The 27,822-nt window shown below is 64.1% G+C and overlaps 1 protein-coding gene across 3 annotated transcripts; it reads left to right on the forward strand.

Annotated features, from left to right (window-relative positions):
- Positions 1-13: 13 nt before the first annotated feature.
- On the forward strand, positions 14-17,167 carry ZMIZ2 (zinc finger MIZ-type containing 2). 3 transcript variants are annotated; one of them, XM_051853069.2, is made up of 19 exons: positions 14-127; positions 6,806-6,917; positions 7,006-7,120; positions 7,373-7,575; positions 7,742-7,925; positions 8,076-8,336; positions 8,520-8,702; positions 9,238-9,306; positions 9,406-9,574; positions 10,048-10,192; positions 10,272-10,482; positions 11,115-11,220; positions 11,377-11,534; positions 12,253-12,320; positions 14,659-14,727; positions 14,860-15,104; positions 15,213-15,382; positions 15,462-15,701; positions 16,244-17,167. In XM_051853069.2, exons 2-19 carry the CDS (start codon positions 6,868-6,870, stop codon positions 16,349-16,351), a joined length of 2,754 nt encoding a protein of 917 aa, XP_051709029.1. In that variant the 5' UTR covers positions 14-127; positions 6,806-6,867; the 3' UTR covers positions 16,352-17,167. The 3 variants fall into 3 exon arrangements, with proteins under 3 accessions (XP_051709029.1, XP_051709028.1, XP_051709030.1); XM_051853068.2 differs by lacking the exon at positions 14-127 and adding an exon at positions 325-483; XM_051853070.2 differs by lacking the exons at positions 14-127; positions 8,520-8,702 and adding an exon at positions 325-483.
- The last annotated feature ends 10,655 nt before the right edge of the window (positions 17,168-27,822 follow it).

Genomic DNA, 27,822 nt, shown 5'->3' on the forward strand with positions numbered 1-27,822 from the left:
CCCCGCCTCCCTCCGCCTGGCCCCGCCCCAGCGTCCAGGCCCCGCCTCCGCCGTTCGGCCCCGCCCCGCCCCCGGCGGACAGCGAGCAGGAAGCGCGCGGTGGCTCCCTGACGCCGCTCTCGGACAGGTGTGGAGGGGCAGGGGGCGCAGTTCGCGGTCGGGCCGCCTTTCTCGCCGGTCTGGCCTCCGTCAGCCCCGCCTCACGCGCAACCCTGGGCCGTACAGGCCTGAGGTTGCCCCCGCCCGAGCGGTGGCTCGGAGTTCGGCTGCTTTTGCCTGGGAGGCGGGGCTGGCCGCACGACGTCATGCATATGCATGAGCGGCGCGGCGGCGGCTCCATTGTGCCCTCGGAGCGGGCGGCGGCGCGATGGCGCGGGCGACTGTGTCCCCGGGGCGGCGGGCGGCGCGGAGGGCGGGCTGAGCGCATGGAGCGGCGCGGTCCGGGGGCTGCCGCGGCTAGGGGCCGGGCCAGGCCGGGCGCAGGTGAGCAGGGCCCCGGGTGGTGGCTGGCGACGCCGCCCGCGGGCAGGTGCGGGCGGCGGAGGCGGGCAGGTGCCGCAGGTGCCGCAGGTGCGGGCCGGCAGGTGCGGCCAGTCTCCCGGGGCGCCGCCGGCCCGCTGCTGCGCCCGCGGCAGGGCTGGGTGCCGGGGCTCTGTCGGCACCTGCCACGCGAGCGTCGGTGGTCTCGGCCCCGTGGGTGTCGGGTCGTCCTACCCCTTCGTGGGCCTTTGTTGGGGGCTGGCCCAGGGATGTACGTGGTCCTCGGGAACCCCTGGAGCGTCGGACGCTGACGGGCCCTAGCCCCAACCTGACATTCTCAGCTCTGGGCCCCCGCGGTCTCACCCCCCCCCCGCTCGCACCTGGTGCCCCCCGCAGGGTGATACGGGCCCGAGGAGGAGCAGCGCGCTCCTGGGCCGAATGACGCTCACCTGTCAGTCTCCAGCTGTGGTTTGGTGGGGACACCCCTTCCACATAACACGCTGAGCTCAGGCTGAGGGTCTCTGCTCTCCCTGGGCTCTGCCCCCTCTCTCAGGTATCCTGTCCTCCTCCACTGCCTGCGTACCCTGCACCTGCCCTGTCCCCTACCCTGGGCTCTGCCCCCTCTCCCAGGTATCCTGTCCTCATCCATCTTGGGTACCCCTGCACCTGCCCTGGCCCCTACCCTGGGCTCTGCCCCCTCTCCCAGGTATCCTGTCCTCCTCCGCTGCCTGCGTACCCCGCACCTGCCCCGGCCCCTACCCTGACCTCCTCCGCTGCCTGCGTACCCCGCACCTGCCCCGGCCCCTACCCTGACCTCCTCCACTGCCTGCGTACCCTGCACCTGCCCTGTCCCCTACCCTGACCTCCTCCGCTGCCTGCGTACCCTGCACCTGCCCCGGCCCCTACCCTGACCTCCTCCGCTGCCTGCGTACCCTGCACCTGCCCCGGCCCCTACCCTGACCTCCTCCGCTGCCTGCGTACCCTGCACCTGCCCCGGCCCCTACCCTGACCTCCTCCGCTGCCTGCGTACCCTGCACCTGCCCTGTCCCCTACCCTGACCTCCTCCGCTGCCTGCGTACCCTGCACCTGCCCTGTCCCCTACCCTGTCCTCCTCCACTGCCTGCGTACCCTGCACCTGCCCCGGCCCCTACCCTGACCTCCTCCACTGCCTGCGTACCCTGCACCTGCCCTGTCCCCTACCCTGACCTCCTCCGCTGCCTGCGTACCCTGCACCTGCCCCGGCCCCTACCCTGACCTCCTCCGCTGCCTGCGTACCCTGCACCTGCCCCGGCCCCTACCCTGACCTCCTCCGCTGCCTGCGTACCCTGCACCTGCCCCGGCCCCTACCCTGACCTCCTCTGCTGCCTGCGTACCCCGCACCTGCCCCGGCCCCTACCCTGGGCTCTGCCCCCCTCTCCCAGGTATCCTGTCCTCATCCATCTTGGGTACCCCTGCACCTGCCCTGTCCCCTACCCTGGGCTCTGCCCCCTCTCCCAGGTATCCTGTCCTCATCCATCTTGGGTACCCCTGCACCTGCCCCAGCCCCTACCCTGGGCTCTGCCCCCCTCTCCCAGGTATCCTGTCCTCCTCCGCTGCCTGCGTACCCTGCACCTGCCCCGGCCCCTACCCTGGGCTCTGCCCCCTCTCCCAGGGGTGCCCCCTTCCTGGCAGTTACAAGTCGTTTTGTTGTTGCACTCAGAACACGTGACCTGGTCCAAGCCTGTGGGGGCAGATGGGGTGGACACAGGTGCGCCACCAGGTCCCGGCGGGCTGGAGCAGGGTGTGCTCGAAGTTAGAGAAGTGAGGAGTCCTCCTCAGAGGGTGCTGCCTGCAGGCCCTTGTCTTGCCCAGGGGCTGCTGCAGGCAGGAAGTGTGAGCGGAGGCAGAGGCGGGAGAGCAGGCAGGTGTAGACGCCGCCAGCACAGCTGGCGTGTTTGAGTGGCATCCTCGTGGCTGGGCTGGGGCTCCACGCCCGGGCCGCTGGGCGGTGCTTGCACCTGCCTCCCCTCAGCCTCACTGGGCTGAGGAGGGCCGGGGCCGTCCAGTACCGCGTGGGCGTGCGAGCGCCCCACCTTGTGCCAAGGACCTGCTCCCCCGCTGTTCCAGAACCATCGCTTCTCTGAGCCCTTCTGACCCCACCGTGGGTCAGGTGGGGCCTGGCCCTGGAACCTTGGCGTCCTGGTTTGTGAGCGGTTGCCCACCTGACCTCCCAGAGGTGGCCTACAAGAGCTATGTCCTGCTCCCAGGCTGGCTGTGCGGGCAGGGCAGGGGCTGCTCTGGACAGCTGGGGAGGAGGGCCTGAGCAGATCTCAGACCAGAAAGCCACATTGGCCCTCTGGACTGACCTCCTGTGGCCCCTGCAGCTCTGCCGGGTTCTGGCCTCCCAGCGGGAGATGTGTGGCGGGAAGGTGGGCGGAGGCCGTGCCCAGACTGCGGTCAGGGGACCAGGCTGGGCAGCGGACTTCCCAGAGACTGCCCTGGGAGCGGCCCAGAGGCAAGTGCTCAGGAGCTCAGCAGGGACCCCCACCCCCACCCCGCCCCGCAGTGGGGAGTAAGCTGGGGGAACTGGAAACTCCTCAGCCCAGAAGCGTTGGGGGGATTCCCCAGGCCACGTGGTCCCGGAGGCTGCGGGGCGGGGGGGGGGGGGGGGCCTGCCCCGCCCCCCACCCCTGCCTGCCTGCTCCCAGCTCTCGCCTCTCCTAGGTCCGAGCCCCCGACTGGGGTCCCCACAGCAGCAGCCCCTGCCAACCTGTTAGAAACACAGGCTTGGGCCCCGCCCACCCTCCTGACGTGGGGCGGGGCGGGGCGGGTGGCTGCAGGCCCATCCCCTTGTGCCGCCCCCGGCAGGGGTGGGGAGCTGCCGCCCCTGGGTGACCGGAAGTGAGCACTTTGCCTGCCTGCCTGCCTGGTTCCCTTGTCCCGCTTCCGGGTGGGGGAGGAGGGGTGGGGTGGTTTTGTCATGAAACTTTATTCTGAGGCATTCTAGATGCACCTGCACTTGGGAGCAGTCAGAAGCCCCCGTATCCTTCCCTGGGCTCCCCCAGCGGTAACGTCTTGCGCAGCAGTGGCTCGGCGTCCCAGAGCCCTCACTGATGCTGTCCAGCTGCTTCCTGCTGCCCCCGCCCCCCCATTTCTCTTTGTTTCCAAGATTTAGTTCTTTGTAGGGGAGATTCTTACACGCATGCACACTCACAGATCTTCCATCTGCTGGTTCACTCCCCAAATGGCCCCAGCAGCCAGGCCTGGACCAGGTCAGAGGCAGGTCAGAGGCAGGACCGAGGCAGGACCTGGAGCTCCATCTGAGCCTCCCACGTGGGTGCAGGGCCCAAGCACTCGGGCCACCCCCTGCTGCTCTCCAGACGCGTTGGCAGGGAGCTGGATCGGCAGTGGCGCTCTGCTGCGGGGTGCCAGCACTTAGCCCCCTGCTGCCTGCTGCCACGCCCGGGCACAGACCTGGAGAGCAGGCGGCCTCCCCAGGCGTCCTCGGTTTCCCAAACTGCTGGCAGCCCTGGGGCTTGGCACTTCCCACTCAGCCCCGTGCTCGGGAGATCACCCAGTGGTGGTGGTGCCCGGCTGTGTTCAGGCTGTGGCTGCGCCGCGGTGGGTTTAGCTCTTCCTCCGGCAGAAGACGCGGGCTGGCTCCCCTGTTTGGCTGCTGGGCCTGAAGCCGCCTGGAGTGCTCGTGCAGGCTGCCTGTGGGAGCCGCTCTTCCTGTGCTTGTTGGCCATCTGCCCCCCCCCCCCGCTGAGCCGCTCCATGCGTTTTGCCCATTTTCTCAGCTGGGGCCAGGCCAGGCTGGAGCCGGGAGCCTGGTGCTCCCTCTGGGTGTCCCACGTGGTTGCAGGGTCCCCAGTACCTGCCCATCTCCTGCCGGTTCCCAGGCACAGTGGGGAGCTGGACGGGCAAGTGCGGGAGCTGGGCCCCTGCTCCTGTGCGTGGGGATCAGGTGGCACTGCCTTCTGCACCACGAGGCTGCTCCTAGAAGGGCCCTTCACCGAGAAAGGGTGGGAGAGGCAGGAGGCAGATCTGGTTCATCCCTCGGATGCCTGCAACGGCTGAGGCCGGCGCTGGGAGCTGGAAACGCAGTCCAGGTCTCCCGCGTGAGCGCTGGAACCCAGTCACTAGGGCTCACCACTGCCTCCGCGGCGTGGGCGTGGGGAAGTGGACCCGGACTCCCGGACGCTGGCATCTAACCTGCGAGGCCAGACAGTGCTTTGGTGACGTCCAGTGTGTCAGTTTTTTCCTTTTATGAATCATGCTTTTGGTGTCAAGGCTGAAAGCCATTGGCCTGGCCTAGATCCCAAAGATGTTCCCGTCTGTGTTCTGAAGACTTCATAGTTTTGTGTTTTACGTTTAAATCCGTGAGCTGCTGAGTTAATGGGACGTTTGGTTACAGCACGTGGGTAGGAAGGCCGCCCTTCCTGCCTCCTCCAGTGGCACTGGCGTGCTTGTGGGGGTCTCTTTCTGGGGCTCTGCCCTGTCGGTGCCGGCCGTCTTGGTTGCTGTGTCTGAGTCCTGAGCTCACAGCCCCCGCGTCCACCTACACCACCGCCCTGCACTCAGGCCTGGCTGCGCTGTCCTGGCTCCTGATAGGGGAGGGGCCTCCCTGGGCAAAGGGGCACCTCTGCTGTCTCCCAATTGGCCCCTGCCCTGGGGGCGTGGCTCTGGGCGTGTGTCTCCAGTTGGGCTACCGCTGGTCCCACCTACTGGCTGCTGAGCTGTGGGCAAGGCCCTGGGATCAGCACCCAGGAATGTCTTGTGTACACGCGTGGGCCGCCCTCCCTCTCCTGGGGTGGTGGGATGTGACACACGTGGCCCTGGGCCTCCCTCTCCCGGGGTGGTGGGGGGTGTGACACGCGTGGCCCTGGCCCTCCCTCTCCCGGGGTGGTGGGGTGTGACACGCGTGGCCCTGGGCCTCCCTCTCCTGGGGTGGTGGGGGGTGTGACACGCGTGGCCCTGGGCCTCCCTCTCCCGGGGTGGTGGGGGGTGTGACACGCGTGGCCCTGGGCCTCCCTCTCCCGGGGTGGTGGGGGGTGTGACACGCGTGGCCCTGGCCCTCCCTCTCCCGGGGTGGTGGGGTGTGACACGCGTGGCCCTGGGCCTCCCTCTCCCGGGGTGGTGGGGGGTGTGACACGCGTGGCCCTGGGCCTCCCTCTCCCGGGGTGGTGGGGGGTGTGACACGCGTGGCCCTGGGCCTCCCTCTCCCGGGGTGGTGGGGGGTGTGACACGCGTGGCCCTGGGCCTCCCTCTCCCGGGGTGGTGGGGGGTGTGACACGCGTGGCCCTGGGCCTCCCTCTCCCGGGGTGGTGGGGGGTGTGACACGCGTGGCCCTGGGCCTCCCTCTCCCGGGGTGGTGGGGGGTGTGACACGCGTGGCCCTGGGCCTCCCTCTCCCGGGGTGGTGGGGGGTGTGACACGCGTGGCCCTGGGCCTCCCTCCCTCCCTCGAAGCCGACCGTGTCTGTAGCAGCCTTGTAGCCCTGCAGGCGGGTGTCCAGGGTGGAGCAGGTGGAGCACGCCCTGGCCCCTGGTGCTGTCCCGACAGCCAGCCGGGGACTGTCATGTACCCACCTCCCACCGTGCTGCCACCAGGGGGCAAACCCAGCAAGCTGTGCGCCTGCGGTGTCGGCGCCCGAGGCAGTGCCAGCCAGAGCTGTGAAGAGGGTCCCGGAGTAGCCAGGCCTGGCAAGGGGCTTGCTCATGGCAGCGTTGCAGTGTGACAGTGCTGAGCGTCACAGCCTGGAGGTGTGCACACCGACTGGGCAGCACAGCGTCGGTCCTGGGAGCACCCGCCTGCCGCAGGCCCTTGTCTGCCCAGCCCTGTGCCCCCTCCCGTAAAGGCCCGCCACATCACTGTCCACGTGGCCGAGTGCCCACCGACCCTCCACCTGTCGCTCTGTGTGTCCCTGGCCTGGTGCCTCCAGGAGGCCTCTCAGTGGCAGAGGCTGGGCTGCTTCCCCCCAACCCTGGCGTCCCGCGTGCCCCCCGCCCTGGCCAGGCCCTACCTGCACAGCCCCTTCTGGCCCTGCTGGGCACGCAGGGAGGTGAGACTCGGGGCGGGCAGTGCCCCCGCTGCTGTCCTCTGCCCCAAGGCCTTGTGGGGGCTTCCGGGCAGCTGGCCCTGCAGCCCTCAGTCACCAGGCGACCAGCACTGTCGCCTACTTTGCGTGGACTCCAGGCCTTGGTGTGGGAGGAGAGCGTGGAAGGGAGCTGGACTCGTCTCATCCAGGGTTGGTGCCCTGGCAGGAGGAATGGGGTCCCCTCCACCCTGGCTGCGGGGGGCCCTCCTGCCGCATGGCGCTCACTTCCCTCTCTCCCGCCTGGCAGCCAGAGCCGCGGAGTCCCAGTTGAGGCCCAGCGGACCCAGCCTGTAGGCTGCTCTGTCGCCAATGAACTCCATGAACCCCATGAAACCCGCCCTGCCCCCCGCACCACACGGGTGAGTGCGGGGCCCCACGCCCACCCCCCTCAGGCCCTGGGCTCTCGGGTGCCTGTGGCCCCGGCCTCACTGGCCACTCTCCCTGTAGTGATGGTTCATTTGCATACGAGTCTTTGCCTTGGCAACAAGGCGCCACTCAGCCGGCCGGCTCGCTGTCCGTGGTCACCACCGTGTGGGGCGTCGGCAACACGGCACAGAGCCAGGTGAGCACGGCCGGGCCCACCCCGAGCGCTGAGCGGGGAGGCTGGCGTGGTGTGGGGATGGGCTTCCTGACCTCTTGGGCCCTTGCAAATCTGCCAGAGTTCCCGCTGCCACGCCCACTTGGCTCCCACCGCGGGCGGGGGTTCCCCGGTTCCCCTTCCCCCTGGCCCAGGCATCCTGGTCCCAGCCCTCAGGGCCGCTGCCTGAAGCAAGTTGCTTGACAGGTTCCCTTCGTGATTCCTGCTTCCTCCTAGGTCTTGGGGAACCCCATGGTCCCTGCGGGGAGCCCCCCTGGCAGCTCCATGATGCCTGGTGTGGCCGGCGGCAGCTCCGCCCTGACCTCCCCGCAGTGCCTGGGCCAGCAGGCGTTTGTCGACGGCAGTGCCAGCAAGGGCTACGTGCAGCAAGGCGTGTACAGCCGTGGGGGCTACCCTGGGGGCCCCGGCTTCAGCACCGGGTAAGCAGGTGCCTCAGCTGGCAGGCACGCCAGGAGCCATCAGCCTGCGGCACCGTGGAACCGTGCCTCGCTGCTAGCCCGGACAGCTACAGTGGAGGGTCTAGAAAGAGTGCTGTGGGCCCTGGGGGAGCCGGTGCAGAGCGTGGCAGCCCCCTGTCTCTTGCAGGTATGCAGGTGGTGCAGGGGGCCTGGGCCTCCCCTCCCACACTGCCCGGCCCTCCACTGACTTCACACAAGCAGCAGCTGCTGCTGCCGTGGCTGCAGCTGCTGCCACGGCCACGGCCACGGCCACGGCCACTGTGGCTGCCCTGCAGGAGAAGCAGAGCCAGGAGCTGAGCCAGTATGGAGCGGTGAGCCCCCACAGCTCCTCCCACGAGGGCGGGACTCGGGCATGAGGGTCTGAGGGGCGAGGATGCCGGTAGGGGGACGTGTGCCCGTCACAGCGGGGGCCGCGGGCCATTGTGGATGGCACTGACCATTCCACTTTGTTCTCTTCCCAGATGGGGGCCGGACAGTCTTTTAACAGCCAGTTTCTGCAGCACGGAAGCCCCCGGGGGCCCAGCGTCCCCGCTGGCATGAACCCTAGTGGCATGGGAGGGGTGATGGGCCCGTCTGGCCTCTCCCCCATGGCCATGAACCCCACCCGGGCAGCAGGTGTGACGCCCTTGTATGCAGGGCAGCGCCTGCCGCAGCATGGGTACCCCGGGCCTCCCCAGGCCCAGCCACTGCCCCGACAGGGGGTCAAGAGGAGCTACTCGGAGGTGAGTGTGCAGCCCGCCCCACCCGAGGCCTGGGGCGCCCTCAGAGCTGTGGTAAGAGCGGCTTCTGTAGCGAGAGAAGACGGTGCCCCAGCAGAGTCCCAAGAGGCCTGCGCCCAGCAGAGGGGCCGCTGCGCCCTCCTCTGATGCTCTGCTCTCTCCCTCTGGGCGTTTGCTCTTCTTCAGGTGTATCCGGGGCAGCACTACCTGCAAGGAGGCCAGTACGTGCCCAGCACTGCCCAGTACGCCCCCGGCCCCGGGCAGCCCCCCGCCCCCTCCCCCTCCTACCCCGGGCACAGGCTGCCCCTGCAGCAGCAGGGCGTGGGCCAGTCCCTGTCTGCTCCCGGCCCTGCAGGACTGCATTACAAGGTAGGGCCGGCTCCCCCGGGCCCGTGCTGGGTTCTGTGCCACATGTCCCCTGGGGGCCTCCGAGGAGTGACAGCTGGGAGGGGTGTCTGCATCCACCTGGGGTCCAGAGCCTCCTGGGGTCCGGCCAGTGCAGGAGCATCTCCAGGTGGGGGGCTCTCAGGGACCATCTGTCTCGGTGGAAATTCAGCGTAGGGAGCTGCAGGCAGCACCCAAGCCATTCTGATGTCCTCTGTGTCAGTGTCCCGGTCCCTCTGCTTGTCGCGGAAACGCCTGCGAGGGGCCAGGCCTGCTCTGCAGGCCCTGTGCCCCATGGGGAGTGTGGGGGTGGCTGAGGGGAGGAGAGAGCGCAGCCCCGCAGCGTGCGAGCTCACAGCTCTATCTGGAGCCGTGGTTGTTCCGCCGTGAGTCAGTGTTGTTCCTTGTTGACGATCGGGAAAGGAGGAGGGCAGGTAGAGAACAGGGCGGCGCCCCGTGTGCGCTGGGCCTCCAGGGCCAGGTCCACAGCCCCCGGCGCACTCAGCTTTCTCTCCCGCAGCCCACAGAGCCGTTCAGCGGGCAGGGCGCCAGCTTCAACGGGGCCGGCGTCAGCTACAGCCTGAGTGGGGTATGGGCCCTGGCCGGGCGGACGGGAGGGGAGGCTCCTGGGGTGGGCCCGTGGAGTAAGGGCACCCGCCATCTGCCCTGTCTGTGCTCGACCCTACAGCCTGCCCGTTCCATCCCCGGCTACCCCAGCTCCCCACTGCCGGGGAACCCCACACCACCCGTGACTCCCAGCGGCAGCCTGCCCTACATGTCTCCAAGCCAGGAGGTCAAGGCTCCCTTCCTGCCCGACCTCAAGCCAGGCCTCGGCTCCCTGCACCCGTCACCCTCTGGTGAGCACTCAGAACCACAGCAGTGACCAGGCCAGGGCGGGGGCGGGGGCTCGCAGGGAGTCTGGGGTGATGGGACGGCCACTGGGTGCTGGAGAAAAGCCCAGGATTCCGCCTGGCGGCCGCAGCGCCACCACCATTGCACGGCTGTCGGAGGCTGTGGGTGGGCTCTAGAGAAACACCACACACACACACACACACACACACACACACACACACGAGTCAGCCTGCGGTGTCAGGAGTTTCTGATTCCTCCCCGGCCGAGCCCGTTCCTGGTGAGGACCTCTGCTTCTGGGTCGAGTGCAGGATGGCGGCAGGTGGCACGCAGTCCCCGTGTCTCTGAAAGCACTGGGCCCGCTCTCTGAGGTGCGGGCTGTGTTGCCTGCCATCGTTCAGGGGACGGCGGGCCAGGTGACCGAGCCAGGACAGGGCAGGAGGGGCCAAGGCGCCGCAGCTCACGCGGGGGCTGCCTCCAGGTGGCGGCCCCTGCGACGAGCTGCGGCTGACTTTCCCGGTGCGGGACGGGGTGGTGCTGGAGCCCTTCCGCCTGCAGCACAACCTGGCAGTGAGCAACCACGCCTTCCAGCTGCGGGACTCGGTCTACAAGACGCTCATGCTGAGGTGAGACCCCTACCCCACCTGCACGGCCCGCCCCGCGCCCGTCCGCGCTCAGCACCGGCCCTCCGCCCATCCCACGCAGGCCCGACCTGGAGCTGCAGTTCAAGTGCTACCACCACGAGGACCGGCAGATGAACACCAACTGGCCGGCCTCGGTGCAGGTCAGCGTCAACGCCACGCCCCTCAGCATCGAGCGTGGCGACAACAAGACCTCGCACAAGCCGCTCTACCTGAAGCACGTGTGCCAGCCGGGCCGCAACACCATCCAGATCACCGTCACCGCCTGCTGCTGCGTGCGTGCGGGCCCCGGGGCTCCAGCCTGGCCCCCCCTCCCGTTACCGCCCTGCGGTTTCCCTCTGAGTCGTTTTCCTTTAAGGAAAGAGCGCTGGCTCCCCACACCCTGTCTTCTGCTTAGACTGCACGTATCAGATTCCATGCTCTTAGCTGTGAGAAACCTCGCGCGGTTCCAAGTCCCCGGCTGAGGACTTGCAGCACGTAGGTCAGGTCCTGGGCAGAGCTGGGCTGGGCCGGGCCGGGCCGGGCCTGGAGCCCGCAGCCTGGCTGCTCCCTGCTAAGGGACTCCGGAGCCAGCACGGGTAACAGGATGCTGTAGGCTGGGGGTGTCCGGGGGGCTCTGGGTGCTTGTGTTTCAACAGAGAGATGAGCACTGGGCAGTGCTTGGACGTCAAGTGCAGGCAGCACAGCACAGGTGTGCTTAGGGAGGGGCGTGGCTAGCAGCACGGGTTGCTGGGCTCACGGCGGGAGGCGGCAGCGCCCTCCCCGTGCCTCCTGCTCCAAGGAGGACGGGGCCCAGCTGCCCAGGAGCATGGCTGGCCCGGTCTGCCCCAGACCCTTGGCTCTCCGCATCCTAGATGCCCTGCTCGCCTCCCAGTCCCCCTGACGGCGTTTTCCGGTCGTGTTGCAGTCCCACCTCTTCGTGCTGCAGCTGGTGCACCGGCCGGCCGTGCGCTCCGTGCTGCAGGGCCTCCTCAAGAAACGCCTTCTGCCCGCGGAGCACTGCATCACCAAGAGTGAGCGCCGCCACCTGCCCCGGCCCCGGCCCCGGCCCCGGCCGAGCGCTGCTGCCCCTGGGCAGTGTCCCCGCCGCGTGAGGCCGTCTCCCGGGCATGGGTCAGTGGCGCCGCGGCAGGGACCGCCGACTCACGTCCTTTCCCCGTTCCTGTCAGTAAAGCGCAACTTCAGCAGTGGCACCATCCCGGGCACCCCTGGGCCCAACGGGGAGGACGGCGTGGAGCAGACGGCCATCAAGGTGTCCCTGAAGTGCCCCATCACCTTCCGCAGGATCCAGCTCCCCGCCCGGGGCCACGACTGTCGCCACATACAGGTGGGTGCTCCCAGCTTCGCCAGTTGATGATTCCTTTTTAAAGGTTTATTTGCAAGAGCGTTAGAGGGAGAAATAGGGGCCGGCGCCGCGGCTCACTAGGCTAATCCTCCGCCTAGCGGCGCCGGCACACCGGGTTCTAGTCCCGGTCGGGGCGCCGGATTCTGTCCCGGTTGCCCCTCTTCCAGGCCAGCCCTCTGCTGTGGCCAGGGAGTGCAGTGGAGGATGGCCCAGGTGCTTGGGCCCTGCACCCCATGGGAGACCAGGAAAAGCACCTGGCTCCTGGCTCCTGCCATCGGATCAGCGCGGTGCGCCGGCTGCAGCGCGCCGGCCGCGGCGGCCATTGGAGGGTGAACCAACGGCAAAGGAAGACCTTTCTCTCTGTCTCTCTCTCTCACTGTCCACTCTGCCTGTCAAAAAAAAAAAAAAAAAAAAAAAGAGGGAGAAATAGGGAGATCTTGTGTGTGCTGGCTCACTCCCTAAATGGCCACCACAGCCAGGAGCCAGCAACTCCATCTGGGTTTCTCACATGAGTGGCAGGGCCTGAAGCACTCGGGCAGGTGAGGGACGCCGGCGTTCTGTGTGGGCTCTGGTCCATGTCCCAGTGGCTGCTCCAGTTCCCATCCAGCTCCCTGTTAACGCACAGGGAAAGCAGCGGGGGATGGCCGGCCTGAGTGTCTGGGCCCGTGATGAAAGATGGCCTCTTGCTCATTTTCCACAGTGCTTCGACCTGGAGTCGTACCTGCAGCTCAACTGTGAGCGGGGGACCTGGAGGTGCCCCGTATGCAAGTGAGTCTCCGAGGCGTGCTGTATGGCGGGGAGGGCTCCCCACTTCTTCAGACTTCTGGGGGTGAGACTGCCAGCAGTGTGACCAAATGTGTAAGCCTGGGGACGTCTGTGCTGGTGTCAACAGCACAGCCTAGGATGGTGTGGCTCAGGGCAGAAACCCTATACAGGGTCACCCCTCGTAGCAACGCCTGACGCAGGGTTCCCTCACAGCGTCACCTTAGGCAGGCCGCTACAGAGTCACAATCAACATAGAGTCTGTCACCTCAGACACTCACAAATGATGACCTCGTGTGTCATGTCACCTCACACAGGGCCACCTCACACAGGGTCACCTCAGTCACCACACCCAGGACCACCTCACACAGGACCACCTCACAGTGTCACCTCAGTCACAGCACAGGGTCACCTCAGTCACCACACACAGGGCCACCTCACACAGGACCACCTCACAGTGTCACCTCAGTCACAGCACAAGGTCACCTCAGTCACCACACACAGGGCCACCTCACAGCGTCACCTTAGGTAGGCCGCTATAGAGTCACTGCGTGTGTCACCTCAGTCAACTCACAGTCTGTCACCTCAGACACTCACAAATGATGACCTCGTGTGTCAGTCACCTCATACAGGGTCACCTCACACTGTCACTTCAGTCACCTCACACAGGGCCTCCTCAGTCACCTCACAGGGTCACCCCACCCTGTGTCACCTCAGTCACCTCACACTATGTCACCTCAGTCACCTCACAGGGTCACCCCACCTTGTGTCACCTCAGTCACCTCACACAGGGCCACCTCAGTCACCTTCACAGGGTCACCTCAGTCACCTCACAGGGTCGCCCCGCACTGTGCCACCTCAGTCACCTCACAGGGACACCCCGCACTGTGTCACCTCAGTCACCTCACACAACGTCACCTCAGTCACCACACACTGTGTCACCTCAGTCACCTCACAGGGCCACCTCAGTCACCTCACAGGGTCACCCCACACTCTGTCACCTCAGTCACCTCACAGGGTCACCTCACACAGGGCCACCTCAGTCACCTCACACAACGTCACCTCAGTCACCACACACTGTGTCACCTCAGTCACCTCACAGGGCCACCTCAGTCACCTCACAGGGTCACCCCACACTCTGTCACCTCAGTCACCTCACAGGGTCACCTCACACAGGGCCACCTCAGTCACCTCACAGGGTCACCCCGCACTGTGTCACCTCACAGGGTCACCCCGCACTGTGTCACCTCAGTCACCTCACAGGGACACCCCACCCTGTGTCACCTCAGTCACCTTCACAGAGTCACCTCAGTCACCTCACAGGGTCACCCCGCACTGTGTCACCTCAGTCACCTCACAGGGTCACCCCGCACTGTGTCACCTCAGTCACCTCACACAGGGTCACCCCGCACTGTGTCACCTCAGTCACCTCAGTCACCTCACAGGGTCACCTCAGTCACCTCACAGGGTCACCCCGCACTGTGTCATCTCAGTCACCTCACAGGGTCACCCCGCACTGTGTCACCTCAGTCACCTCAGTCACCTCACAGGGTCACCTCAGTCACCTCACAGGGTCACCCCGCACTGTGTCATCTCAGTCACCTCACAGGGTCACCCCACACTGTGTCACCTCAGTCACCTCACAGGGACACCCCACACTGTGTCACCTCAGTCACCTCACAGGGACACCCCACCCTGTGTCACCTCAGTCACCTCACAGGGTCACCCCGCACTGTGTCACCTCAGTCACCTCACAGGGTCACCTCACATTGTGTCATCTCAGTCACCTCACACAGGGCCACCTCAGTCACCTCACAGGGTCACCCCACATCGTGTCACCTCAGTCACCTCACAGGGTCACCTCAGTCACCTCACAGGGTCACCCCGCACTGTGTCATCTCAGTCACCTCACAGGGACACCCCACCCTGTGTCACCTCAGTCACCTCACACAGGGCCACCTCAGTCACCTCACAGGGTCACCCCACATTGTGTCACCTCAGTCACCTCACAGGGTCACCCCGGACTGTGTCACCTCAGTCACCTCACAGAGTCACCTCACATTGTGTCATCTCAGTCACCTCACACAGGGCCACCTCAGTCACCTCACAGGGTCACCCCGCACTGTGTCACCTCAGTCACCTCACAGGTCGCCCCGCACTGTGTTACCTCAGTCACCTCACAGGGTCACCCCGCACTGTGTCACCTCAGTCACCTCACACAGGGTTGTCTCATCCAGGGTCACCACGCACAGAGGCAGCACGTGAAGGTCTTGGGCTGTGACAGGGCTGTGCCCAGGATGAGACTGGGCAAGGCCTCTGCGCCTGTCCCCTTTGTTTCCCACAGCAAGACGGCGTTGCTGGAGGGCCTGGAGGTGGACCAGTACATGCTGGGCATCCTGATCTACATTCAGAAGTAAGCGCGCTCGCGGCCTCCCAGCGTCCGGTGGCCCGCGGAAGCCCCGGGACAGGCGGGAGACGCCCCTGGCTGCGTTCGGCAGGGAGGGGCGGCGGGCCGGGGGTGAGCGGCCGCACGTGTCCCCCGCAGCTCCGACTACGAGGAGATCACCATCGACCCCACGTGCAGCTGGAAGCCCGTGCCCGTCAAGCCCGACGTGCACATCAAGGAGGAGCCCGACGGGCCGGTGCTGAAGCGCTGCCGCACCGTGAGCCCCGCACACGTGCTCATGCCCAGCGTGATGGAGATGATCGCCGCCCTGGGCCCCAGCGCTGCTCCCTGCGCCCCCCTGCAGCCCCCCGCCGCCCCCGCCCCCGGCGACTACCCTGGCCAGGGTGAGTACCGCCCGCCCAGGCAGGTGACTCATCCCCTGCAGACCAGTGTCCTCGCCCGGGACTGTCAGGGTGCCTGCCGCCCCCCAGGACCTGACTCTCCTCTCACAGGTTCCAGCTTCCTGGGGCCCGGAACCTTCTCCGAGTCTTTTCCACCGACCACGCCCAGCACCCCCACCCTTGCTGAGTTCACCCCAGGGCCACCCCCCATCTCCTACCAGTCTGACATTCCCAGCAGCCTCCTGACGCCAGAGAAGTCGGCTCCCTGTCTCCCAGGCCAGGTCAGTGCCATGCCAAGGGCCAGGCGGGGCTGTCACCCCGGAGCCCTGGGCTCTTCCAGCAAGTTCTCTCCATCCATAGATGGCACCAGTGAGCCACCTGGACCCAGCCCACAACCCTGGGCCACCAGGGCTGCACACCTCTAACCTCGGAGCCCCCGCAGGTCCCCAGCTGCACCATCCAAACCCTCCAGCATCCCGGCAGCCCCTGGGCCAGGTGAACTCAGGGCCCACCGGCGAGCTGGCCTTCAATCCTGCCACAGGCGTGATGGGGCCCCCCAGCGTGTCTGGGGCGGGGGAGGCCCCGGAACCAGCTCTGGACGTGAGTACCAGGCCCTGCGCTGCCAGCGCATGGGAGCCCACAGCACCCACATCCCTGGTGGCAGGGGCGGGATGGGGAGCGCTCGGGGAGCCTGGTGCTCACAGCGCGGCCCGGACTGGCTGCGTGCCTGGTCTGTGAGTGACTTGCTCCTGGGGGCTGGTGGCGGGCGTGGTGGCGTCCTCAGCCCAGAGCGGGCTGGGGCCCACAGTCCTTAAGAGACCTGTCTGCCTGCTCCGGGCACCTGCAGCCCAGCTTCGAATGCAGACTTGGCTACAGGATAGGCAGTCGTCGGTCCCCAGACCATGACAGAAACTCGCTGCCCAGCAGGCAGAAAATTAGAGCAGCTCCGAGCAGAGAGCCCGGGGGCCGGGGGCCGGGGGCCGGGGCCGTGCCCGCCGCGTTCGCTCCCGAGAGGCCCGCGGGCACGCGTGGCCTGTGCACCTCAGCTCTCCGGAGCAGCCCTCCCCCGCTGGCGTGGAGAACCACCCCGGGGCGCGGCAGGCCCGAGCCAGCACTGCTGACGGGCGTCGCTTTGTCCCCAGCTGCTCCCGGAACTGACCAACCCGGACGAGCTGCTGTCCTACCTGGGCCCACCCGACCTCCCCTCCAACAGCAACGACGACCTGCTCGCTCTCTTTGAGAACAACTGACTCACGGATGTCACCATGGCCCTGCCCACCACGCCCCGCCCCGCGGGGCCCGCCGGGGTGGCCTGCGGGGCCCGGTCTGTGCTGTGGGGTGGGGTGGGGGCCCAGGCCAGAGGCCCGCCCTCCTCCAGGCTGGCCCGCTGCAGCACGGCTTTGGCCGGGGGGCCCTGCCCACCCCACCTCGCCATGTCCACACTCCTCGCCCCTGCGTTTCCAGCCCTGCCTGCCCCCGCCCTGCCTGCATCTTGTCCAGTGTTGACCCTTCTGCTTGATCCCTTCTCGACCTCAAAGAGCAGGCGTGCAGCGAGGCTGGCCCCGTCTCCGGGCCTGCGGCCCCGACAGCCCCTGTGCCCAGCGTCCCCGGCTCTTGAAACCACAAGGCTCGCCGGCCAGCAGGGGCCTGAGCTCTTCCAGCCGGACCAGTCCCTGGCACAGCTTCAGGCCAAGGCCAGGGTGGGGCTGCCGCGGAGCACCATGGTGCGCCCGGCGCAGGGACCCGGCCAGCTGAGGCAGGGCAGGCAGCGAGGCCACCTGCCCCAGAGCGCCCCTCTCCCAGCTTCCTGTGTGCGGACAGCTCCGGGAGGGACGTCCAGCAGGGAGGGCCGGGCTCCCAGCGCGCCCTGGCGGGACTGTCCAGTGGGCTGCGCTCCCGAGTCCCCTGCTGCCCGAAAGTGAAGTTAGTGCAGCTGTGTTTTTAAAACCGCCTCCCCTGGCTCCACCCTGCGGCTCGTGCCCGGGGAGGAGGCAGCTGCCGCCTGCTGGCCCGGGGCCCACTCTCCCGTCTGTGCGGTCTCTATTAAAGGACTCCCTCCTGGTGGACCCGCGGTCCTGCTTTGTCTCCGGGGGCCAGCCGGCCTGCCAGCGGCTCCGCAGCCCCAGCTGTGCTCTGGGTGTTCCCAGCCGAGGCGCAGCTGCTCCCTCCCCGCGGTAAATTTCCTTTTCCCTGGAATTTTCCAAGTTGGCTTCAGCATTCCTGTTTCGTGACATAGCCCAGGCTCACCCGGGAGAGACATTTGCACCATGTCACCTTCCCTGGGCGTGCCTCAGGGCAGGGGCCGGTGCAGCTGGGGCCTTGCCAGTGTGGAGCACCGTCCCAGGGGCTCTGCTCACTCCCCCACCCCCAGCGCACACACAGCAGGTGCAGAGTGTCCTGGCTGCCATCTGCCTGTCAGGCCTGGTGGGGTCCAGTTACCACCTCTGCCTGGGCCCTGAGGCCCCGCCCAGCTGGAGAGGTGGGGGATGGGCACCTCCGGGAGGAGGGGCCCTGAGACCTGCTCTGCTCTGTGGAGAAGCAGGAGTCTGTGGGAGTGGGAGGGAGGGCAGGGCCCCTGGACTCTGAGTGTCCGTGCCCTCTGCGGCCACACAGGCGTGCCTTTTTGTCCCCTTCCAGAGGGGAGAGGGAAGGAGCAGCAGCAGGCACGTGGCTGGGGCTGGGGTCCGGGACAGAGCCACAGCCCCCGGCCAGCGGGCATCACAGGACAGGGGAGCACCCGCCCACTCAGCATGCCCAGCTGGGGCGTCCTGAGGGATAAACCAGGGTGCTGCTGGCTGCCCGGAAGCCCAGCCTCGGGGCGCAGGACATCCTGGAGCCACAGCTGGGCCTGCAGCCTGGCGCCCTCACGTGAACATGTCTGAGACACGGGTGGACAGGCAAGGTGCACGAGCTCACAGCATGCTCCAGGCCAGGCCTGGCGTGTTGGGATTCACACCCACATGCTCAGGCGGCAGAGGACAGCAGGGAGCAGCCCGGCCCAGAGCTGCCCCGAGGGGGGTGGGGCCGCACCGGGGAGGGTCCTGGGGAAAGCAGTGACTTCACAGGTTTTTCCCTTTAGCGTCCCTGGGCGTCACATCTTACGTTTGTGTCCCTTGGGCGTCACATCTTACGTTTGTGCAAGTGGCACATGACTTGAAATAAGCTCACGAGACCTAACAGGCGTCCACACAGCGGCAGGAGAACACGTCCTGTCAGGTGCACGTGAATGTGACCCAGGGCAGACCACGCACCGGGGCACCGAGCGAGTCTTGGTGAAGACATGAAAATCTTGCCAATGACCCTCTCCACTCACAATGGAATAAAAAATTTATAGCGGAAGAAAAAAGAAAATTTGTGAATACGTGGCAGTTAACAAAAGGGGCAAAATCACACGAGAACTTAGAAAATGAGACGACTGAAACGGAAACAGCAAAGCCTGAGATACAGCAGGAGCAGTGCTAAGAGGGAAACGGAGCTGCCCAGGCCTACGCTGAAGAAGGGGGCGGACGGGCGCGCTCGGCACCTTAAACCACTGCATCCCCTGACACAGGCCCTAGGATCGAGTCCTGCCTCAGCTTCCCGCTAATGTGCCTGGGAAGGCGGCAGATGATGGGAGACCTGGCTTTGACCTGGCCAGTCCTGGCTGTTTTGGGCATTTGGGGAGTGAACCAGTGGACTGAAGATCTCTTTCTCTGTCATTCTGCCTTTCAAATAAATCCTATATATATATAATACATATATATATATATATATATATAATCTTTTATCCACTGCTTCAGATGGCCCCAACGGCCAGAGCTGGGCTGATCTGAAGCCAGGAGCTACTTCTGGGTCTCCCATGTGAGTGAGGGGCCCGAGCACTTGAGCCGCCTTCCACTGATTCCCAGGCCATTAGCAGGGAGCTGGATGGGAAGTGGTGTTACTGGGACTTGAACTGGCACCCAAGGGATGCCGGCACTGCAGCTGGAGGCTGAAGCTGCTACGCCACAGCGCCAGTCCCCAAATGAATTAAAGGAGAGAGAGCTCAATAACAATGGTACACAAAGAGTAGAAAAAGAGCAAAGTAAAACCAAAGCTAATGGAAGGGAAAAGTAAAGATAAAACAGAATGGAGGAAAAAGAGAACCGATGTAGACAAAATTGGCTCTTTTGTCAAATGTAGCAAAGCTTTAGCTCTAGACTGACTAGGGGAGACAGAGGATGCAAATGACTGACAGCTGCACTGAACGGGGGGGGGGGGGGGGGCGTTAACTGCTACCTCACAAAGTAAAGGGATGATGGCGCCACGAGCTGCTCTGTGCCGACAGATCACGTACCCCGGAAGAAATGGGCGAATTTCTAAAGACACAAATGGCCGAAACTGACAGTGGTTTGAACAACAGATGCACTGAGCCTCAAAGCCTTCTGTTTGGTCCGTAGATGAAGGGAGAGACTTGATCTAACTATGGCCTCTCAGTGACAGGCCCAGGGGCCAGTGCTGTAGGGCGGAGGGTCGCGCCGTTGCCCGAGAAGCTCACGTTTCTCATGGGCACTGGTTTGAGTCCTGGCTGCTCCACTTCTGATCCAGCTCCCTGCTAACGCTCCTGGGAAGGTAGCAGAAAATGGCCCAAATGCTTGGGCCTCTGCTACCCATGTGGAAAACTGGGTAGAGCTCCAGGCTCCTGGCCACAGTCTAGCCCAGCCTCTGCTGTTGCAGACTTTCGGGGAGCGAAGCAGCTGTGGTAGATTCTCTGTCTCTTCCTCTCTCTCTGTCAAACTGCCTTTCAAATACATAAAATACTATTTTAAAAATGGGGGCTGGCATTGTGGCGTAGATAGATAGAACCGCTACCTGTGACAAGGCATCCCATATGGGCACTGCTTTCCCAGACCATAGCAGAGAGCTGGATTGGACGTGGAGCAGCCGGGACTCAAACTGGCAGCCACATGGGATGTTGGCGCTGCAGGTGGTGGCTCCGCCCGCTTCCAAATGCTGAGGGGGGACAGCGCCTGCCTCCTGGGCCAGGCCCCCCCCCGGTCCCCCTGCAGGAGTGGATCCGGCCTGGGCGCCTCTTGTTGGCTGCTGTGACTCCTGAGGTGGCCCAGCCTGTCTGCCTGCAGGGGCTGGCGCCGAGGGACAAGTGCCCAGGCACCAGCCGGACGCCACTGGGTCCCGGCTGCTGAGGCCCTCTCTCATCTGGTGCTCACAGGTTGGGCTGGGAAAGTGTCCGCTGGTCTGCCGTAAGACCGGTGGCCGAGGGAGACCTGTGGCCCACAGTTCCGCGTGGGCTGGAGTCTGCTGTTGGCAGCACGGCCAAGCACAGCATAGCAAGAGCCTGGCACCCCAAGCCCCCACCTGCTCCCTCTCCCTGGGCGACAGCAGCCCTGGCTCGCCCTCCCTGGGGGTGCTCCCGGGGAGTGGGACCCAGAGGGTGTTGTGGGCTGGCTCCCAGGACGTCGCCTGCCTGCGGGCAGCAAAGTGCCCTCCTCTGGGCTGTCGCCCAGGGAGAGGGAGCAGGTGGGGGCTTGAGGTGCCAGGCTCTTGCTTTGCTGTGCTTGGCCGTGCTGCCAACAGCAGACTCCGGCCCGCGCGGAACTGTGGGGCACTGGTGCGGGAACATGGACATGAGGGTCAGCATTGGCCTGGAGCTGGCGCCAATGTCGAGGGGGGTGCAGAGAGAAGATGCCCAGTGCCAGGTCTCCAGTGCTGGCTGGGACCCATCAGCTGGCCTTTGCTGCTTTCGTAAGAAAAGCAGACGTCCTCGCAGTCGGCCTGGTGCTTTCCACCGTGTTCCAACAGGGCCACCCAGGACCACAAAGCCAGAGGGGCCCAGGGGCTTCAGTCCCTCGGGCGGAGAGACCTGGGACCTCCCCTCCCCTTCCTCCCTGGGAGCGGGGTTGGTGCCGGCGAGGCCTGCTCCGCCCGGGGCTGCTTGCAGTGAGGGCTGTTGCTTCTGCACCCAAGGACCCCTCATGGTGAAAATAAATAAACAAGCAAACAACTAAACAAACGAAATGTGAACGATCCAGGAGCGGAGCAGCAGCCTCTCCGTCGGTGCTGGATGCATCCCGGCGCAGCCGCAGCCGAGCCTGTTTCCTTCAACACTAAACGCGCTCTCACGATTGCCCCAAACTCGGAAGCAAGCAAGACAGCCTCCAGTGGGGACCGAATGACTGTGGCTCTTCCAGACACCAAAAGGAAACCCACCACCCAGACAGGAAAAGGAAGGTTATAGGCATAAGTTTGTTTTTGTTTTTGTTTTTGACGGGCAGAGTTAGACAGTGAGAGAGAGACAGAGAGAAAGGTCTTCCTTCCGTTGGTTCACCCCCCAAATGGTCACTATGGCTGGCGCTGCGCCGATCCGAAGCCAGGAGCCAGGTGCTTCTCCTGGTCTCCCATGGGGTGCAGGGCCCAAGCACTTGGGCCATCCTCCACTGCCTTCCCGGGCCACAGCAGAGAGCTGGCCTGGAAGAGGAGCCACCGGGACAGAACCGGTGCCCCAACCGGGACTAGAACCCAGGGTACTGGCGCAGCAAGTGGAGGATTAGCTAAGTGAGTTGCGGCGCCGGCCAAGCATAAGTTTTTGAAAGAAAGAAGCCAACCTGGAAAAGCCACACATCGCGTGATCTCAACCCTGAGACGCTCTGGGAAGGGCAGAACCACAGAAATCCAAGTAAGGAGACGAGGGGGCTGTGGGATGCAAGGTGTGAACCCAAAAAGCTCTAGAAAGTAGTCCAGTTCATTAAAAACTTGGCGTCTCTAGGGAGACCCTTGCTGCCATGTGCCTCAGACCCTGCCCACATGGGCTCTCCCCCAGGGTGGGCACAGGGACTCGGCCTTCCCACTACCAGGCTGGTTATGTGTGGGTGCAGGCCTGTCGGGTAGTGATGGGGCCTGTGCCCGCCCTTCCCGTCCAGCTGCCTGCTATGGCCTGGGAAAGCAGTGGAAGAAGGGCCAAGTGCTGGGGCTCCCACACCCCTGTGGGAGACTGGAAAGAATTTCTTGGTTCCTGGCTTCAGATTGGTGAAGCTCTAGCCATTGTGGCCATCTGGGGAGTGAACCAGCAGATGAAAGATCTCTCTCTCTCTCTCTCTCTCTCCCTCTCTCTCTCTGCTTCTGCCTCTCTATAACTCTGCCTTTGAAATTCATAAATAAATCTTTAAAAAGAGAGAAAAACAGAGGGGGGCCTTCTGAGAAGTCCTTTTGAGTGTAATTTAGCTGAAGTGAGATACTGTTGATTGCAACGAAATGTCTGGCTGCTAGAGAGCCTACATCTTTATAAGGGATGCATGGGGGTTGGCGTTTTGGCATAGCCAGTTAAGCCAATGCTCGCCACACCGGCATCAGAGCACTGGCTCAAATCCCGGCTGCTCTGCTTCTGATGCAGCTCCCTGCTAATGCTTCTGGGAAAGAAGTGGCTCAAGCACTTGGGCCCCTGCCACTCACGTGGGAGACACAGAGGGAGCTCCTGGCTCCTGGCTCCAGCCTGGCCCAGCCCTGGCTGTCGTGGCCTTTTGGGGAGGGAACCAGCGGATGGAAGAGCTCTATCTCTTCTTCTCTCTGTGTAACTCTGCCGTTCAAATACATAAGCATTTTTTAATTAATTACTTTTTTATTTTATTTATTTGAAAGGCAGAGTTACAGAGAGGCAGAGGCAGAGAAAGAGAGAGAGGTCTTCCATCTGCTGGTTCACTCCCTAGATGGCTGCAAAGGCCGGAGCTGAGCTGATCGGAAGCCAGGAGCCAGGAGCTTCCCCTGGCTCTCCCACGCGGGTGCAGGGGCCCAAGCACTTGAACCATCTTCTACTGCTTTCCCAGGCCACAGCAGAGAGCTGGATCAGAAGTGGAGCAGCCGGGATACGAACTGGTGCCCATATGGGATGCTGGTACTGCAGGCAGCAGCTTTACTCGCTACGCCACAGCACCAGCCCAGTGCGTGTGTGTGTGTGTGTGTTGATCACAGCACCAGCCCAGTGTGTGTGTGTGTGTGTGTCACAGCACCAGCCCAGTGTGTGTGTGTGTGTGTGTGTATCACAGCACCAGCCCAGTGTGTGTGTGTGTGTGTGTATCACAGCACCAGCCCAGTGTGTGTGTGTGTGTGTGTGTCACAGCACCAGCCCAGTGTGTGTGTGTGTGTGTGTATCACAGCACCAGCCCAGTGTGTGTGTGTGTGTGTGTATCACAGCACCAGCCCAGTGTGTGTGTGTGTGTGTCACAGCACCAGCCCAGTGTGTGTGTGTGTGTGTGTGTGTGTATCACAGCACCAGCCCAGTGTGTGTGTGTGTGTGTGTGTGTGTGTGTCACAGTACCAGCCCAGTGTGTGTGTGTGTGTGTGTGTGTGTATAAAATAAAAGACACTCTGGGGTTGGGTGCTTGGCACAGCAGTTAAGATACCACCTGGGATGCCTGCATACATACCAGAGGGCCTGGGTTCGAGTCTGGGCTCCACTCTGATTCCTTCTTCCTGGGAGGCAGCAGGTAATGGCTCAAGCGGATCCCTGCCACCCACAGGAGAGAAAAGATTGAGTTCCAAGCTCCTGGCTCTGGCCTGGCCCAGTCCTGGTTGTCTAGGGCATTTGGGGAGGGAACCGGAACATGGAGGCTCTCTCTCAGTCAGTCGCTGTCTCTCTGCCTTTCAAATAAATGAGACATAAATCAACAAAGCATTTTTTAAAAAGGTTGTGCATGTTTTATTTATCTGAAGGGCAGAGTGACAGAGAGAGAAGGAGAGAGAGAGATCTTCCATCTGCTGATTCACTCCTCAAATGGCCACAAGCGCCAGGTCTGGGTTAGCCTGAAGCCAGGAAGTCCACCCCGATTTTCCAAGTGGGTGACAGGGGATGAAGTACTTGGGCCCTCTTCTGCTGCTTTCCCAGGTGCATTAGCAGGTGCCAATAGCAGAGACCCAAATAGTTGGGACCCGAACTGGCGCTTGGTATGGGCGGTGGCTTAACCTGCTGTGCCACGGCACTGGCCACATGGATTCCGGGGCTGGTTGTGACAGGGTGGCTGGTGTGAAACTCACCACCTGTTTGTGCTGCACTTAGGAAGCTTAGATTTGGAGAGAGAGCCCCAGGCCACCCACCTTCCCTCCAGCCAAGCCCATGCAGGCAACAGGATCCAGATGAGGGGGCCGTGTCCAGGGCTGCTCCGGTGGCTGGGACTTGGCGACAGGGACCCAGAGGAGAGGCAGGCCTGGGTGGCCAATTCCCTCTGGCCTTCAGCTGCATATTCAGGGCACGCTGGGCTGGTCACACGGGGCCTCGCCCAGAGGGCAGTGCAGGCGTTAACGTCTACTGTCTCCAGTGTGAAATTCTTCCCAACAAGCGTACAGGCCGCGTTTCAGTCTGCACTGCGTGCTGGAATTCGTGGGAGCAGCTGCTGGGACGAGACTGAGCTCTGAGCCGACGCTGGAGGCGGCCCAGGCTGGCAGAGGCGGCACGCCGGGCTTTCTGGTTCTATCTGACTGACATGACTCTTAAGTCTCTTTTTTAAATCACTTATGCTCTTTTATTTAAAAGGATGGGGAGGGAGAGAGAGGAGCATCTTCCATCCCCAAGCTGGGCAGGGCCAACGTCAGGAGCCGGGATCTCCCTCCGGGTTTCCCAAGTGAGCGGTGGGGACCCAGTTATAGGAGCCGTCACCCACCGCCTCCAGAGGTGTGCGTTAACGGGAAGCGGGACTTGGGAGCACAGCTGGGACTCCCGCCCAGCCGCCTCTCACACGGTGGCCTGCCCTTTGCCCAACAAGAAAGCGTGGAACGATTCAGAACCCGTCTGCTTCAGGATTCGAACCTGCGGCAGGCTTGCAAGCCAGGAGCTGGCTGTTACAGATCCCAGTTATGCACTGAAAATGCCAGTTTCCATCAGCCACACGGGGAGATGAAATTATCTCTTTTCTCTATGACAAGTGACATTGTGAACCAGCAAGCAAATGAGACGAGGCTCCCGAGATCCTGGTCTGTCCTGTGAGGCCGCTCACCACGCAGACCTCAGGTGCAGCGGGCTGGGGGGGTGGGGGGTGGGTGGGGGGGTGGCTTGTGCCACCAGAGCTGCGGTGTCCTTCGAGTGCGGGGACAGTGCCTGGAGGGTGTTTGGATAGGGGTGGCCTCGCGCTTGCTGCGGCCACCTGGGCTAGACCCTGTAGCCTTGCACTTGAGCGCGGAGAGGGAGGAGGGTAGGGGGCTCCAAGCCCTGCAGGCCAGGCTGTCCTGAGGGGAGAGGCTGCCCTCCTGCCGCCCCCACGCGGCTGCCCTCAGCTGCGCCCTAGGCCTGGCCCATGAGGCAGGATGGTAGGGGCTGTGCCCGGCCCCTGCACCTGCCGAGTCAGCCCAGGGCCAGCGAGGTCCCAGGCAGGGGCCACTGGGCGGTGCAGAGAGAGGGCAGGAGGGAAGGCGGGCCCCAGGAGGAGGGGCGTGGGGGGCGGGGGCTGCGGGCCTCCTGAGCCTCTGCGGGTTGGTCTGCAGGACCGAGAGACTGGGAGCCGCGAGCGATGGGGGCGGCGGGCGTGCACGGGGTCGGCCACAGCTGGAGGGCGGGCGGCGAGCCAGGCAGCCTGGGGCCCAGGGTGGCTGGAGCTCAGGCCGGCCGCCTCTGGCTCATTTTCCTCCTCTGAGCTTGGTGTCGGCCTCCCCGTCCGAGCAGAGGCGCCACTGCCCGTCCTGTGCAGGCCCCGAGGCGGTGGCGGCGGCGGCCCGGCTCGCATCCTCCCGCAGCCCGCCCTCTCCCGCCGGAGCTGCGGAGGCCTCGGAGCTCCGCCCTCTTCCTTCGGGACTCGATCAGACGTCCATCTTTGATCTTCCCGGTCCTAAAGTGAACTGCTGTCTCCACCCTTCTGTGATCAGTTACTGCACTTGGAAAAAAGTGTGTATGTAGCTGAAAGTCGGAGATAGCGAGAGGGAGAACCAGGGAGAGGCCCTTCTTCCGTCTGCCGGTTCATTCCCCAGATGGTGGCAGCCATCTGGGCTGGGCCAGGCTGAAGCCAGGAGCTTCCTCCGGGTCTCCCACGCGGCTGCAGGGCCCCAAGCACTTGGGCCATCCTCCACTGCCTTCCCAGGCCATCAGCAGGGAGCTGGATAGGAAGGGGAGCAGCCGGGACTTGAACCGGCGCCCACGTGGGATGCTGGTATTGCAAGTGGCAGCTCTACCTGCTGCGCCACAATACAGGTCCACAGTGTTACTGCACTTTTTGAAAAATTATTTATTTATTTATCTATGTATTTGAGAGGTAGAGTTACACACACAGAGAGGGAGAGAAGGAGAAACAGAGAGAAAGGCCTTCCATCCATTGGTTCACTCCCTAAATGGCCAGAGCTGAGCCAATCTGAAGCCAGGAGCCAGCAGCTTCTTCCAGGTCTCCCACATGGGTGCAGCAGGGGCCCAAGGACCTGGGCCATCTGCTGCTGCTTTCCCAGGCGCGTTGGCAGGGAACTGGACCGGAGGTGGAGCAGTGCAGCCCATATGGGTGTCAGCACTGCTCCGGCTTTATCTGCTAGGCCACAACACCGGCCCCAACAACTCAATTTTTTAAAAGGGGCAGAGGGGGACTGCACTGTGGGGCATCCCATATGAGTGCCAATTCAACTTTCTTTCTTTCTTTGGTTTATTTATTTATTTATTTGAAAGGTAGAGTTACAAAGAAGCAGCGAGAGAGAGAGAGAGAGAGAGAGAGGTCTTCCATCCGCTGGTTTACTCCCCAGATGGCCGCAAGGCCAGAGCTGAGATGACCTTAGCAGAGATCTGGATCAGAAGTGGAGCAGTCGGGACTTGAACAGGTGCCCATATGGGATGCTGGCCCTGCAGGTGGCGGCTTTACCTGCTATGCCACCGTGCTGGCCCCAGCCTGCTCCACCTTCTATCCAGCTCCCTGTTAATGTGCCTTGGAAGGGAGGCAGCAGCAGACGATCCAAGTACTCGCGACCCTGCCATCCACACGGGAGACATGGATGGAATTCCAGGCTCCTGGCTTCATCCTGGCCCAGCTCTGGTCATCGTGGCCACTTGGGGAGTGGACCAGCAGGAGAAAGATCTTTCTCTCTGTCACACAAACCAATGAATTAACCTTCAAGAATCCAGAACAGCAGGTGTTGGGGAGGGCAGGGGGAGCTGGGGCGCTTGCATGCTCCATGCTCGTGGGGTTGCAAGCGGAGCGGGCGCTGGGGCGAGCCCTGGCAGCTCCTCCGAGCGCGAGCACGGACCGCGTCACCCGGCCGTCCCTCTCTGCGCTGTCAGGAGACTGGAGAACTCCGTGTGCCCACGGCAGCCGTCGTCCCAGGAGTGCGGAAAGTGGTGCAGCCCAGGTGTGCAGAGCGGCTGAGTGGGGCAGCACCAGCTGTGGCCAGGCTGTGCCGTTCCGTGAGACGGATTCCGCGCGATGCGACGGGAATGCGGTCCTCAGAGTGGCCGGATTCACAGACAGGAAGTGCGTAGCTGGGGGCCGGGGAGGGCGGGAGGGGAATGGGGCATTCATATGTAATACGTTCAGTTTCAATTTGGAAAGAAGAAAGTGGCTAGTGATTGTCCAACACTGCCCATGGACTGAGCGCCGCCGCACAGCACACTTAGCCATGGCCGGAGCAGAGGCGGCCGTGCGGGCAGCTTGCTGAGCCTTGCTTGGGCTGTCCACTCCCCACATCAAGAGGCCGGCCTGAGTCCCAGCCACTCCATCCACTTCCGACCCAGCTTCCTGCTCATGCTCATTCTGATGGTCCCAGTGCTTGGGTTCACCCGCCGGAGAGACTGGAT

This window comes from Oryctolagus cuniculus, chromosome 16, assembly GCF_964237555.1.
Source record: "Oryctolagus cuniculus chromosome 16, mOryCun1.1, whole genome shotgun sequence".
Taxonomy (NCBI): domain Eukaryota; kingdom Metazoa; phylum Chordata; class Mammalia; order Lagomorpha; family Leporidae; genus Oryctolagus; species Oryctolagus cuniculus.